The sequence below is a fragment of the Labrus bergylta genome, chromosome 7, assembly GCF_963930695.1.
Source record: "Labrus bergylta chromosome 7, fLabBer1.1, whole genome shotgun sequence".
NCBI classification, from domain to species: Eukaryota; Metazoa; Chordata; class Actinopteri; order Labriformes; family Labridae; genus Labrus; species Labrus bergylta.
The window spans coordinates 4,066,863-4,083,473 of record NC_089201.1 but is presented as its reverse complement, the minus strand read 5'-3'; the positions used below and the strand labels follow the sequence as shown (position 1 = coordinate 4,083,473).

Here is a 16,611-nt window from a genome sequence, read left to right as displayed (position 1 = left end):
ATTTGGGGTTTGTTTTCTTCTACAGTACTTAAGGCGGAGGGCCGGGTTGTCAACGCGACCACCACTGTAACTATGAAGTGCTGCTGGAAACTCTGTCTTGGACAGATTCCAGCTGTCCCTATGTAAAAACTGTGACCAACTTTTATGAACATGTTCAACAGTGATAGTAAGATCCCGTGGGCTAGTGTAGTGGTCAAGATCACAACACCAGACACAAGACCAGGACACATGCAAGACCAGAGCAATCCGAGCCCGAGACAAGACCAAGACGTTCAGGGATTGAGACAGAGTCAAGACTAAGACCAAGGCAGGGCGAGGCCAGGACAAGACCATGACCATAAATATCAATGAAATCACCCTCTCCCGCAGCAGGCATGACAATCAGACGTAACACCGGGAAGGTTGCGGATGTATCCAGGGGAAATAAATGAATTTATGACTGAATTGAAGTCATTAATTCTTTTAGAAAGGGGTGTTGTCCTTCTAATCACAGTAAGGATGTGGAAAAATAGCTGATCAGTGGTTGTCTTGACCAGTCTTGATTTAAAATCCAGAGTCCGTCCAGTCTGAGACTGAGACAAGACCGAGTAAAAATGCATTTGACTCTGAGGAAAGGCCACAACCTTCAGAAAGTGGTCTCGAGAACAGTCTGGAGACCAAGACTGATTTTGAGTACAACACTCCTGTGGGCACACATTTTTTTCAAGATTTATTTTTGGGCTTTTGTGCCTTTTAATGGAGAGAGAGGAAATTGACATGCGGGAAAGGAGCCACAGGCCGGATTCAAACCCGGGCCGCCCGCGTTGAGGACTACAGCCTCCTACTGCGCCACCAGTGCCCCGACCCTGTGGGCACACAGGATCGGGTTGCCAGGGTTGCCTTTGTGTGGTAAACTTACAAAACAGATGTGGATGTTTGTCTTCGCTTTTCCTTGTGGGCAGATGAATGAACTCCTACTATGCCTGTAGTAGCCATAAACACGTTAATAAATCAGACTCTTTCATGTACAGTGCATAGGAAAAAGCACATTATTTCAAAAAAGCCTTAAGAAATCCTTGATACTGTTCTCCCTCTGTAAAATGACATCCACAGACAATGTCCCTCTGTCCTTTGAGATAGGATTTTAATTAATTTGTCTTGTATGAAAGGGAGTTTTCAGAGCCGTATAATGATGGAAAGCCTTGATAAAATGCTTCAATTCATTCTGATAGGCTTCAGTGCTATAACCTTGATGTCTAGTACATCCTTTAATGGTTTCCTGATGAGGAATATTGCCCACAACGATAGTCCCCTTTGCTAACAACATTGTCATTAGCATTGCGTTGCCTTAATGCTTTCAATGTCCTCCAGTGAGTCATAGGGGCTGGATCCATATTTTCCCTTTTAATGGGCATTAACATGGTTGTTCATGTTGTTGAATCCTGCTGAGGGGTTGTATACCATGTGTTTGCAGGTAACCATCGGTTGTGTGCACATCATTGTATGTGTGTGTACACGGGGGGTGTAGTGTTCTGTATTTGCATGTGTGTCCCGTGTACCCTTTCTGACAGGCTTTAGAGAGGTTTTAGTCAACTTGATTTAGTTTATGGACCAACAAGCATTGTCTTGTCAGGAAGCCTTGAAAGGACTGAATAACCATTTTGACATCAGCAGGAAGAGCACTAAGTCCCCTGGGTGCAGTGATTACTTTGCAGGGACATTACATGTAATGACCTCTACGGCTGAACGTCTGCCAAGGCTTTTTCATCATGCAGACAGATCTCCATTGACTACCTAAACACTGCTCTGCGAGAGTCTTGTAACTCACATGATTTAACATATAACTGTCATTCTAAATGTGAGGAAATATTTCACGTCTGTAGATTTCCCTGGAAAACGTTTAAGGTTCTTTTTGTTGCTAATAAAATGAAGTGGTAAATGAATGACTCACTGTTATTTAGCTGTTAAATTCTGTCAGCCACCATAATAATAGCAGACGGTATGACATGGAATCAGCACAGCGCCAAATTTTGCCTCTAATGTAAGATCCTTTTTCTGGCTTTAAAAAGCTCATTGAATAAGTAGACAGTTCTGAGTGGCTTTTTGCGGAGCTCTTCTGCATCAGGATGATAAACACTCAACACGACTGATGAGTCTTTTTTATTGATCTTGGTAATATTCTTTGTCAGGCTATTTTCTCTTGTCTGCATGGAAATGTTACTTAGTGCCATTTCCCTGTATTTTAGTCTCTGACTGTAAATGATACTTCCTGCTTTTTCAGTGCAAGTTTTATATCAAGAGGTTCTTGTGAGTGCTGGAGTTGTATTGAACTGAATTAAGTATAATCTGGGAACCGATCCATCGTTGTCAGATGGTAATTATCACTGGGAGTGAACCTTCAACTTTATAGTGTTGCCATAAGTTAGAGGGATAAAGAACAAGAGGCCAAGACTTCCTTTTCCAAGCGCTGGTTGATGTTTGCAGTCCAACTGGCATCTTTTAGAGCGGAGTCTGAGAGTGGACGCAAGCCGTATACTTGTTTAAAAACCGATTGTAATAACCGATTAATGCATTGAGTCTTTTTACTCTTCACATGGAGTATTTTTGTGTATGACACCAATCCATGCTGAAACATTTGTGAATATTATACACCCACTGCAAACTAAACCAGAACCCTCTGATCCAAAATCCATGTTGAAGTGCCAAAACATTCAGCAGAAACTGTTTAAAAGATACATTCAATTCTATATACACTCTAATAACCTACCATCACCGCGTGTTAATGTGGTGGCCAATTTATAAGGCACATCTACCAATCAAATGCACCCCAGTTCACCATCCCTGCAAACTACAACCTCAACAAAAAAAATGTACAACCTCTAACTGCTTCAATTCATGCTGGACAATTTCAATAACTGAAGGCAAAGCCATTTCCTGTATGCCACATCAGATTTTACAAGTTGAATTTATGAAGAGGTGGAATGAATATGTGATAGACAACATCCAATTAATTTCCCCCTTGTTATGTTCTCTTTATCTCTGGAGGTGTTGCTTGAAGAAGGGTCGAAAAGATGTGAGGATGAGCAGCTGGGATGTCACTGGTTAATACTGTGGGCAGATGGCTCAGCTTGACAGATGTGTATCACATGCATAATATCAAATAGTGTTTGCAATTACAGCACCAGCTATGTCTGGATCAAGCAGCAATTATTCCTCCAACAACTAAACCATCCAATCATTTTCATCAAATTCAAATTATTAGAATCTGGAGTCTTATTAGAAACTTTTAAAACAAAATGAAAATAAATTGAATAACACATATATGACAGTAAATAAACTGCCCTCTAAATTAATCTAGTTTTTGCAACAAACAACTTTAATCTGCTCAATTTATGCTCTCGCACAGACATAAACAACAACAGGAGTACACCTCGCGTTTTGAAAAGTTCCACTCGATATTCCGTTTTTATTTCAGTCCTGAAACAACAGCAAGCAGCTGCAGGCCTACATTAACAGATATTCTGTTATTTATTGGAGTTCAGCACAATCGGCAGCAAGCAGCTGTACAGAAGAAGCTTCAGTTTTTGATGCATGTACAGACAGTCGCTCACCTCTCTCTCTCTCTCTCTCTCTCTCTTGCTCTGAAGCTGATGTGATTCTGCTCTATTTTGCTGTCTTAACACTCGGACCGCCAACATTCTAGACCCCCCTCCAAGCGCCGCAGCCGTCTGTCAGACGACATATGCAAATGAAATTGTTATAATGCAAATAATGCATTTTTTGATGAAGTTAAATACAACTTACTTTTATCTACAAACCAAATAGGCTATCAGCATAAGGCAGGTTTGGTAACCTTTTAAATGTCGCATGTCAATTTACAATATCTGTCGGCTTTCTTAATGCGCCATTTTTTACTGCTGCTCCACGTCTCCTGTTGCTAAAACACATTCTACAAAAATGAAACATACATAACTTTTAGTCTATTATATTGTTGGATATATTAGGCTATGCATTTTAATAAAAACACTGCAAAAGAGATAAACACCGATGCTCCTCCTCCTCTCTGCAACTGGGTTTGTTTCACGACATAGAGGAAATCATTGACCAACACACGCACGCCAAAAACAACAACAACAACAACAACAAAAACACGGCTGTCTATGGGCATGACAAACTATATAGCCTACAAAAAGAACTGCAGAAATCCATAACAGATGCAGCGGCGAACAAACAAACAGATGAACAAATGAACGATCAGCACCTTGGACAGCGCCGCAGCACGTAATGCACAAACCTGCGGTAAAAGTGTTGAACCTTTATGGTGCACTTCCCACTCACAGGGCGCCTGCACCACTTGCAGGAGACAACGGTCATATTTTTCTTGCAGTGCGTGTTTGTCTGACACTGCCTCCTTCTCAGCTCTGTAGATGCTGTGGCTCAGTGGGCACCGACGTCAGACTGGCCTTGACACGCAGGTGTTCCTCTCTCTGTTCCTTTGCCGGCTCAAGAATGAGCATGTATCTATCTGTCTATGGTCTCTATCTATCTGTCTGTATATTCTATCTATCTGTCGCTCTTTGTTAAATTCCTGCTCATATATATGAAGTCTATAAATAGAAACAATAACTAATAAAAATTAAAACGAGGCGCGAAAACAATCCAGGGAAATGTATCATTTTCAACTGCCGTCAATATGAAGGCGGCGGTTAGAGGTATAAATGCTCAGAAATCTGGTGTGTTTTATTTTAGTTACATAGGCTTCAGAAAACATACAGGACACATATTTAAGAAAAGTCATTGGATGAGAGACTCGTAGTTTTTATTTAAAAAAGAGTTATTTGTATTATAAAAACCCAAACCGTCCGTCACACGGTCTTGGCGGTTCTAGTGTTAACACTCTGCAGGGATTTTTTTTAAAAAAGGCAGTTTTTCTATGTTGAACGCAGCGACTTATAATACAGTGGCTCTGGTTGCACGGAGCCTGCAGAGCGAGCGCCTGCATTCTCTCACGCGCTCTCTCCCCCCCCGCTCTCTCTCTCTCCCTCTCGCGCATGCAGCAATTTTATGAATAAATGAAAAATTAAATAAGAACAGGTCGTAAATATACTTGGGCCCAGGTATCGTCTTTGTGGGAAACACTGGAGACTAAATATTCTCAAACAGGTTGTTGGTGTAAAGTTGTCATTTTTATTGTGCTGCACTTTTTTTTTTTGGTCAAATGTCAGTGTTGTGTTAGTTTAAGTGTCAGTTCTAGCGCTAGCCCTTAGCAGTCCTATAGTGTGGCTGCCAACAGTCAATAATAAATAACCTCCTGCGTAAAATGTGTGTAGAAATAGGCCTACAGTGTATTTTAACGTCTACCATAATGGTGGTACTTGGAGAGCCAAATATTTTCGGTGGTGGTGGTACGCAGTCTAAAAAGTTTGAGAACCACTGTTCTAGATTCATACCTAGCTAAGGCTCTTTAACTCAGTAGAATGCCAAATGGAGCAGTAGAGTGGAGTTGATCCTGAAGTATGTAGGCTACTATTTCATAAATAGACTTTGAATCAGTAAGTAGTGCTGAGCTATTTGATTTGAAGTTTTAAACTCTACAGAATACAAGTTTACATCTTGACCTTACTCTCAGTGATAACAAAGTGAAACTATGGAGCATATTGATTTGAAAACAAACCTCCAATGAATCGTTTACTTTGCCTCTAAGTGATGTCACTTGAGTCAGCATTGGTTAGGGCTTATGACAGAAGAAAAGAGGAGTGTGGCCACATCAGAAAATGTGATATTAACAGACCTCTAAAGCCTACTTTACAGCTACCTCAGCAAACTCTCACTCCAAGTCAGATGTCACAGAGTTGCATCTTGGGTAATGAAACAGCCAATAGCAGGGTAGGGAATAATCAGCTGATTTTTGGGCTTGATTCCTCCCTTTCAATAAAAGCAAGCAAAGTGCGATTTCTTAATGTCTCTAAAGGTTATCCTGCTGGATCTCCCTGTGTTATGAGATATGTTAAGAATGATTTCCTTACCATGATCTGTGAGGAATAACATTATGGATGCAACTGTTTAAATTCTTCATTATTAAAACATGTTCAATACAGTGCTTATTATCTGATATGCTCTCGTGTAGAGGAAACCCAGAGGACTGCAGAGAAAGCCCTCTATGGATTGTCAAGTAGAACAAAACGATGGTTCAACAACGACAGTAAATTACATTTTACTCACCTCCAGCTTCGGCTGTAACATCTACAGCCCGTGTTCTAACCTTCATCTATATTTTTCCCTGTTTTATTTGTGAATTTTCTGTAAAATTCTCCAAAAGCCATCATGTTATACCATTCTTGTTGACTGCAAGATATTTTATAGATTTCTAGTTTGGAAAGTCCGGTCTTTTGTTTTCCTTGTTTTCCGTATGTTCATATTGTTGCTTTCCACCCACAAATGCAAAGAGAAGAATGTGTTGATAAATAAAAAAAAGTTTAGCTGTATTTCGTTTTAAAACTTCCATTGAGGGTCTAAAAAATGTTACACAAGTACATTGCAAAATGAAATTGTTCTCTTGTTATGGTTTAGACACATAGACACATTGTCTCTCCTTTGTCTCTGTATTTTTCCCTATCTGCTGCAGCCGTATGTTGTTTATTTAGAATGAATGAGGATTAGCGTTTTCTTTGATTTATTTTATTCTATCCACCTGCCTGTGCCTGACTGGTTTATCTCCACAGAAACCATGTGCTCATGTTTATTCCTCTGACCTCTCCTTTGTTATGTGTGTTGCAGGTTGCCTGTGTGGGCGGCCAAAAGGAGGTAGGCCCTGAGGGCTGTGTGCCAGGCTTCGAGGTCAAACACTACCAGGTGGAGTACAGTGGACCATTCCAGAAAGGCCAGTCGCTTCTACGAGGTCAGTTCACATGGATGTTACAAAGTTTGGTTTTTACAGTAGGACTGTTTCTGAAATCTCTGGAGGATGCTCCCTCTCTCTCTTTGTTTCCTAAATGCCACTCTGCAACACAAATCTGCATGTGGGTAAGCAAACACAAACACATGTGTAGGAGCACTGAACAATAAGTCTGCCTGTGTGGAGCAGAGCGAAGCCAGGCACCATCCAGGTCAAGCTTAGTGTGTTTGTGTTGTGTGCTAGTTGCTTTGAGTATTGCATTCATTAGGATTCTTGTAACAAACAGGAGATAGACCGAAACAACATAATCTGTTTGTAAATGTATTATTCTCCTTGATTGGAGGATATTTACAGATTCTATAATCTTCTTTTGTTCCTCCCCTGAAGCGTGCTTCGGGCTGCTCAGTTAACTGTGCGTTTGCCTCTTTGCCTTGTCACTATTCTGCTGGAGATTTTCACTTACCACGCCTGAGTCGACTGAGCCCCCCCCCCCCCCCCCCCCCCAGAGAACTGCCTCTGGGATGTATTTTTTTTTGGATGCAGAAATGTGTGTTTGATCTCAGCAGGTTTGTAATCACACTAGTCAAGGTTTAAGAGGAAGGTCTCTGGGTTCACTGCTTAGTGGTCATTTCTCATGAAGCCTCTGTTGAGTTTCTGCACCAGTTGGGAGGCCACCCTGTCACCCTTTTCTTACTGCAGTGGCAAGTCCGATTCCCAGAGGATTCTCCACTCTAAACTCCATTTTGCTGCCACAACTTATTGGTCCAGTCTGCTCCTGGGGGACCCTTCAGCAGCGCCCCCCTGCACAGCCTCCACTCCATCTCCACAGAGATCAGCAATAATGTCTGCTGGCCTGCTCCTCTCGGGGTTGTGCGGGAGTTATGGCTCCTGGCTCGTCTCTCCGCAGAGATCGACAAGGTGCAGTCAAGATTTACTACAAAGCAGGAAAAGTTTTCACTAATTTATTTGCTCAATAATTCATTCACTTTTGCACTGAGTTGTTGTGCTTTTCTCTGTTTAATATGATGAAATACAACAGCAATATGTAAATTCAAACAGGAATAATTTATAGATTATTAATGCAGTCTGTCAGTTACTGTGGAACTTGTTTTCATTCCCCTCTCATTATTCAGCTTTCACTATTTATTTCATCTTTTTACTGTGTTCCTGGGTGTTACAAGGCCATATTGCTGGAATATCATTACCTGCTTCAATGACTTGCACAATATGCTGCTGTATCTGTAAACACAGAAGTTACACATTTACTCCTTTCATGGTGTGTCATGACTGGCTTGTAGAGGTGCTTTTGATGCAGCACACAGTTCTACCAATACACAGCTCCACTGACCGAAAACGCATACCTTCCTATCTAAGAGGCAAAATATGACAAATCTGAGCACTCTCTCCCTCAATCTCTTTTTTTCTCCCTTTTCAGTTTTATTGTGTTTGATTCGGTCAGCCACTGAGGCATTTTGTCATCTGGAGGCTCAGCGGTGCGTGTAGTTGGTGACAGAACTCAGTTCTGCTTTAGCGCTCTGCTCCAGGACGACAGAGTGCTTCTATTACCTTCAATGTGCTCCTGTCAGCAGAAACACCTTTCACCATGGGGGGGTCCCACTGCGAGCCATGGACAAAGCACTGGCATGCATGCTCTCACTGAACACACACATACGAACAGTATACATCCAAATCTGAGACACACACAGAGATGAGAGCTTTAATGTTGTTGTTGATTTATGATGTCACACAGTGCTCCACAACAGAAACAGAACAGTTTTTTTTGTCTGTTAAGAATTCAAAGCACTTGCAAAAAGCACAATCCAACAGCAGGTAGTGAAAGTGAACAGCATGCTAAAAACAATAAGACTGCATGAGTAATGTATATAAAAAATGTGCATGGGAGGCAAATCAAGTACATGATTTCAGCTCGCAGTTTGAAATCTGGATATTACCTGTGGTTCAGTCAGGGACTGCTCAGTTGAACCTGGACATATCTATCTGACGCAAGCTGTTTAGGAGGGAAAAATTAAAATGGAAGAGAAAAAAAAATTCAACAAATTCCCCTGTAGGTTTTGATTTCTGAGAGAGGATTGACATCATTTTACCTCCTCGCCATTCGTTTTGTTAGATTTGAACCAAATGTCTGCTGAGTGAGAGTGTGATTCATACAGGGTGCCAGAGGCTACAGCCAGGCCCGGTGACACATGCAGATTTATGTAAATTCCCCTCAGCCCTGTGCCACCTGCTGTAGACCTCCCTGTGTAATTACCAGTCGAGGGGGCGGTCTGCTCGCGAGAGATACCTGTTTGCACAGACCCGGGTTCAAGGACATCCATCTCAGCTAATGGCCACATGGAAAAACAAAACAAACCAACACACGTACAGAGTGTAAGCATTCCTCATGTTCTCTTCCATTCAGTTCTCAGTGATGCTCCTGTTTCTGTTTCTCTTGTCTGGCTCCTGTGTTTGTCTCAATTCCCCCCATCGGTCCATTTCCTCTTCCTCAGGTAATTGTTTCTCACACAACTGAGGATATGTTTGTCTTTCTTTCAAACCTCCTGACCTCACAAACTTCATTATAAAACTTTAATGGGGATCCGCAGGATTGAGAGCTGATTTGTGTCGACAGAGAGGCTGTAACTGCAGATTCTGGGACAGTAAGAGTTCAGGAAATAGTCGGCTAGGTCCGTGTTGGATTTTTTAAATGGTAAATTGTTTTTGCAAGGAATCGTTTATGCATTCAAAACGCATGAAAGTAGTCCACTATTGAAATTGGTGAAGATGCTCATCCTATGTTTTCATTAATAGACAGCATGTGTAAGCCTCAGTTTCCACAGGGATTGTGTGCGATGCGTTCCGTCAGCGCCACGGCTTTGCTTTGTCCAACAGCACGCGCCCTACCCCGCTGGGTCTGTGTCTCAGGAGCGTGAGCGCAGCCATGAGCAGCTCTACTCAAGAGTTCACAGGATCACACATTGCACAGTAAATAATGTGCAAACATGTTTCAGAGGTAGATTTGCTGTTCGTTTTGTGCCTGTTTTGACCTAATGTTGATAAAGTGTTGAAATATTCCAGTGTGATTCTATATATTGTATTTTGTTTTAAAATTGACTGGATGCTCTGTGCGTTCTCTTTTCATGTCTGGCTTGATCTACTTTGTGAAGCTTGACGCGTGCTTGCAGCGGGCTCCATCAAAAATAGACTGTACTTATTGAAACAGAGCAGAGTGGACTGGTGCTGCTGATAGCTCTGTGTTTCCCCTAGGTTTACAGCGTTGGGGGGGCGGCCGACACAACGACACAACGACACAATGACACAATGACACAACGACACAAACACTTGAAGGAATCTTGGTATTCATGTGTTACTTTTAATGAAAGATGTCCTTTTCTATCGGAAAGGTATCCTTAAATGACTTCTTTCCCTGATTTCCGACTCTATCCACTATCCTATCCCTACAATAAAGGCACCAAAAGCCCCCCCCCGCACCCCCTCAATATAATGGTAGGGGAAACACTGGCTCTTGACGGACCACTGCAGGTGCTGAGGAAACGCAACCATTGACTAAAAGAGAGCGATCAGCTCTGGAGTGCGTGGCGTAGAGTCTGGAGGTATCCACATTGTCATTTTTCCCGGGTTATACAGTATTACCGTGACTAATTACGTTGTAGGGCTTTAGGGCTTCAGAGGAGTCGCCTTAGTAATTAAATTATACTGTCAGCATTATAATATATTTATGCCCGCTCAAGTGAGTTATTATAATGTTATTATATTTACCTTTCTGTCCATATCATTGAGAGAGCGAGACAGAGAGAGACACTCAGGCACACTGTTATGTAGGATACACATTTTCGCTGGTACATTGCAGACGCCGCCTGTCAGCTGCAGACAGCTAACTATTCCATTTGCTTCTGCACACGAGTCATGTTCACTTTCAGTGCCTGGTCTGAGTAAAAGATTTGATTGACCTGGTAGCGTCACATGTGAGATTTCCAATGAATGCATTGTTCTTAGACTCTTTCTGGCCCCAATATGTCGCTGAAACCACGACCCTAAAGTCAAGACACGCTGCAGCAGTTTACATTTTTTATAATTTTTGAAGTAATAAAACAGATATCTTTGGGTTAGGGTTAGACACTGAGGGATACTGTATCACCCTAATAACCACCTAAGCCCAGTGTAGTGTTTACAGAACCCGACCCACTTGGATCTGTGGACATTACAGTTAATACGGGTACTCTGTACCGGAATCCATGTACTCTGTCTGAAAGCCTAATGCACATTAAGATGAACTTAACCACATTCATACTTTGTGAATCCCGACATTTATTCAATGAAATCTCTTTCAGTCATGTCTGAATGAAATCACTCTTGTTTTTGAGAATTTAACTTTAACTACAATCTGTTCATGTGCACTTCTGGATTGAAACAATTAACCTCACACTGTGAACAGCCCACTGTTTGACGTGAAAACCAAACTGAACCAAATTGAAATTCATTTCAAAATACTAAAGGCTACATAGAAAACGCTTGCAAAGAGTGTTGAGGCGATTCAAGGGTAAGAGAGGTTTGACCTGAAAGTGAGTCATGCCTTATCTGATGAATGATTAATAACAAAATGGACAGACTCTGATTTATAAAATAGCTGTTTCCTTTATTTGCTCTGAATGCTGAGCTTCCAAGCTAACCTGAAAACTGACCATTTTTCAGAAAACATTCTGTAGACGCACAGGCAAAATAAACTTTTGATGTATGAGGGCTTTACCTTGTTTTTATTTTTTGGATAATTACATGTAATTTTTCCAAATACCTGATGTTTTCCCTGAGTCGAGGAGCATAAGGCAGCCGAGGCGTGGGCTGACATTTACTGAAGGATAAATTAGGTTCTTGGCTTGGAAAAGTTTCTCTCTTCATTCTGTCTCTCAGCGGGCTCTGCCATGACACAGAGAAATACAGCAATGAGATGTATTGATTTTCAGACGGTGTTATAGCTCACCTTAGTTTTGCAAGCTGTTTCTTAGTGCCTAGCTGCTGCCTTCTCCGAGCAGGCAGAACAGTTGATGCAGTTTTCTTTCACCAACCTGGCAGGCTGTCAGAAATAATGGCACTTGATAATATCAGTAATGCCGTTACTGTGCAGGAACTGGACTTCTCTAAGAACATTTATAACCAGGAGGAATACTTTTAACAGAGGCCATCGGAAGAAGACATTCTAGTCTGTTAATTCATGCAAACAAGCTTTTGATTGCATGGTGCACTGGAACGCTATAGGGCTAACAACGCTGACAGCCAATAAAACTGCAGAGAAGAAAAGAGGAGAACATCCTTATCTGTTTCCTGCAGAGCAAAACCATGACTCTTTGAGGCTTTGCTACAATCCCACCACCAAACATGATTACTCCTAAAAACATGGCAGCCTTTAGCCAAATTGCATCACTCACGTCCCTTAATTATGCATTCCTTAAGATTTGACTTCAAGAAGTACACCTGAAGCAGGAGCTCCTCTCCGGGCTTGGCATGGCTGGCAGTCAGAGTTCCACTTCCTGCAGCTGTGTGTGGAGGAGCTGCACTCCTGGCTGGCTCAGGGCCTGGGGCATATTATCTACACTCAGCTACTCTCCTTACTGGCTCAATTCTTGTCTCTCACTCGTGCTTCCACCAACTTTATCATAATGGCAATTAAAAAGTACTTGAATTCTGGTATAGCTTAGTCATTCTTTATAAGCTGGACAAATGGATCAGCTCTTTAATTTGTCACATGCTGCGTCTCTCTGACTCGACTCGGCTCTCTTAGGCTAGCTGATGAAGTTTGCTGTCATTTGTGCTCATTGCACACAACAGTGTTGGTCAGGGGATTTATTACATTGCAAATACACATCCTCCCACATGCACTACACACACTTTAGAAGTATCTTTCATCAAATACTCGACCATGAAGCATAGGAACGATGAGTTTGGTGATTTATTGCTGCTTTAAAGGTTGCACTTGTTTCTAATATTTCTGTTGCTAATGTTAGCTAATTGTTTGTTTCTAGTCAGCTCACTATGCAGTACTCACTGGAATAAAGTTAATCCAGCTTTTGCATTCTGATCGCCATGTTATTTTACAAAAAAAAGCTATCAAATGTGTCCCACTTAACAAAGAATAACAAGGACACAGGCGTTATATTAACCAGTTAGCATAGTAAGAGCCCATGTTAGCCAGCTGTTTATTGCTCTTGCTTAGTTAAATGCTGTTGTATTTCAGGCCCGGAGCCAAAACTTAAGAGAAAAAGTCAATAAAAAAAGAAATTCACTGTATGGAGATGGAGCAAGGCTTCAAAACAGTTTGTCCTCACTGTGAGTAAAGCTCTGCTGTGTCTCTCACATTGTTGCCCTACTTTCTAAATTTGGCACAATAACCTGCCCTCCACTCCCCTTAACCCACTGAAGCCTCACCCAGTGCACCCAGAGCCCACTGACTGTCATCTGGAGATTTCAGATTGCTGGTATGATGTTCCTCCTCACCTCTGTCTGCATGGCAGGGTGCATATCCTGATCATGCCACTCTCACGCCTGTAATAGTGAAGCATTAATCACCCTCTGCACCCGGCGTCACCAGAACCTGCAGCTTCTTTCCGGTGTATTTATAATTCAACCATAAATCAAGGTGTGCTTTGACAAATGACTATAATTACAGCACCAGCCATTACTAGTATGAGTGTGCATGTGTTTCCTGAATGTGAGAGCAGATACTTCTTCATAGTAAACTGTATTTTTGTGTATCTAGGTATCGTATGCACACTATTTTCATATGGGCATTGTAACTGCTTGTAGCAGTAAAAGTGTGAACCAGGATGAATAAAGAATATATGTGGGTCCCAGGTGGACTTCTCTGGCTCCACAGCTACACTGTACATAGCCTGCTCTATATGAAGGCTTTAAAATAAATTTATAAAACCTGATTCATGGGGATATCCTGAGCAGAACTTATACAATCTTTAAAATCTTTATATTTTAAAGGTCACATTTGATGCATAATACACTTCACCTTGTTTTTTTAAAGACTAATATGTGTCCCTAGTCTGTCTACAAACCCCCCAATGAAAATGTGTGCTGCGGCGGGAGCAACTTGGGGTTAAGTATCTTCCCCAAGAAGACATCGGACATGTGGCTGCAGGAGCTGGGGATCAAACCCCCAAACTTCAGATTGAGAGATGACCGACTCTATCCACCGACCCACAGCCGCCAAAGTATAGTTATATAGTTTATTCTCTGTTTTATTTTTTGTTTTTTTTAAGTCTATCAGTGGAATAAAGAGCCTGAATTAACTCTATTAGGACTCATTTGATTATTCTTACAGTGATAATGTGTCTTGTTCAACATTCAGATGGATAGCTCACCTTTCTATCAGCACATCTGCTGCTGGCTGTGAACTGGCATCTCAGCCCACTGGCACATAAACTGGCATCCTCAGCCATGAGAGACTGCCTGTAGAGGCTGCAATCACCGGACCTCAGGGGCACAGAGACAGTGATGCCAAGACCCCATCTGCAATCATGCTGCAATTGGCAACTTTTTGATGCCCTATCTCTCTCTGTGGCTGTCTTTCACAGCCTGTCCCCTGTCTCATCACTTTCTCTTCCTCTTTACACCCTGAAAAAGATCACTTCTGCTGCCTTCCTACTCTCAGGGAAGATATTTTCATTTCAAATGCAAATTGCAGTACATCTGCTTGTCTGTCTAACAAACATTATTCACGACATTCCTGGAATGAAAATAAATAATTCCACATGTTTAATTCAATGCCGTCTGTTCACTAAGAGGGCACTTATCAATTAGTAACATGATGTTTTTTAATTGCAGCTTTGAGGGACTTCAGGGAGCAGGTTTTGGCAAGCCGACGTGAACTGTCAGGTTTAATTTCACATTATTCTGACCAGACGTTAGTACGTCTGAAAGAATGTGAGAGAGCTTGTTTCATCAGCTGTAAACTGCTTCAGACTTTTCTGGATTTGATCTCTCTTTTTTTTTGCTTGTATTAGAAATGATTGTGTGTTTGTTGTATCATAAGTACAACATCTATGTTCTTCCTGAGGTGAGATATACAGTGCTCCTTGTTGCTACCCACAGAACACCATCAAAGGCTTTTCATGTCACCAGGGGTTAGGTGGGTGTATGGTGAGGGGATTAGTGAGCTGAAAAAGTTAGTGAAGATAAGAAAGCTTCAAACTGCAAGCAGGAGCATGTGCCCTTTCCTTTATTCCTTTAAAGTGTTTTTACAGAAGAAACTCGGTTGCTGGTTGCTGTCCTCAGAACACACTGTCAACACTACAACTCAGTGAAACATTCAAGATCTACCATCAATAACACTAATCAAAAGATTTACAGCTATTTGTCATCACATCAATTGTTTATCCTCCAGCTTGTTTCCTTTGAAACTTGGTAGAGCTGGTTTAGAAGTAATGATCAGTGTACTGTGATGTACAGCATGTTGTACAGACAATACAGAATATGAAGGACTGCATGAGAGAGAAAAAAGCAAGCCATTACTTTGTGCAGGACAGGGTTCTTCTGTTGAAACTGATTTAATATGTGCATTGAGTCTCTTTAAGCAGAATAAGTTCACCTCTATAGAATAATTACTGTCATTTAAATTGCACAACAAGCTGACTCACTGTAGGTGTCTCTGAACGGATGGTCAGTAAAGTGTTTCAGCTGTTGTTTTCCAATGCAGTGCGTCTATGCACCACTGCACACTGACTTGACTCTCTGAAGAGTTTCCTGGATCGGAGAGTCCGTACTATTTGAGTTTGTTGTGAGAATCCCTTTTCTAACGTGAGCTTCTGACATTATTAACATGTATTGGGACACTTCCACAAGACAACACTCTAAACTGGCAATCAAGGCAAGCGGTAAACATTACAAATTCTGCTCAATGTAAATGACGCATCTAAGGGGTGAACAAATAAGATCATTGTCATTCACACATGCATCTCCCCTGGGCATTTCCAGGAGTGTAGGGCATGGGTTACAGGACTGTGCTCAAAAATATATATAAGGCAATATATTGTCATGTGCTCCTTACAAATCGATGCAGATGTTACAGAATATAAACGGCTGCAAAGCTGTGATGACAATTTTTAAAGACAGTTGACATACTGTATGGTTCAGTTCACAATAACACCATTTTATTAAAATATTTCAGTGTATTTCTAGGATCTCTGAGGACCTGAATTGAAGTGTTTGAAGTTGTAAGATCTTCAATATGCCTCTGCTGTTGTTCTCAACAATAAAGAACAACTGTTGTAGGAAATTATGTGTAGGATGTGATCATTATCCAAAATCAGTGTTTATCACAATATGTATCGTATCGTGGCCTCTGTATCGTGGCCTCTGTATCGTGGCCTCTGTATCGTGATACGTATCGTATCTTGGGGTTGTGGGAAATGCTAATCCACTTAATCCACTTGGGTTGAAGGGGCACACACCTAGTCTCAGGTGTTACTGTGTGCTTTTCTTTCTTTTTGAATACCTCTGACATAAATTCATGGTATGTTATGGGGAGTCCAGCAACTGCTTCTCAGACCTCTATCCTGCCTAGCAGCCATTCCTGCCAAACTATAAGTCCTTCTTTTTAATAAGTTTTAATCCAGAATGGATGGCATGCTGCCCTAAAAAGTGCTACCAGACTTTGGTCAACAGTAACATTTAAGCTGTAGACTAACAGAAATGTTTGAAGGCAGATTAATGCACTA

General features: G+C 41.5%; 1 protein-coding gene across 1 annotated transcript in view; it reads left to right on the top strand.

Moving 5' to 3' along the window:
* Window positions 1-16,611, top strand: part of cdh13 (cadherin 13, H-cadherin (heart)) — a 374,372-nt gene that overhangs the window by 100,390 nt on the left and 257,371 nt on the right. The window contains exon 2 of the mRNA XM_020639134.3: window positions 6,757-6,877. Within this exon, the coding sequence (XP_020494790.1) occupies window positions 6,757-6,877 (121 nt within the window). The remainder of the gene's footprint in view (window positions 1-6,756; window positions 6,878-16,611) is intronic.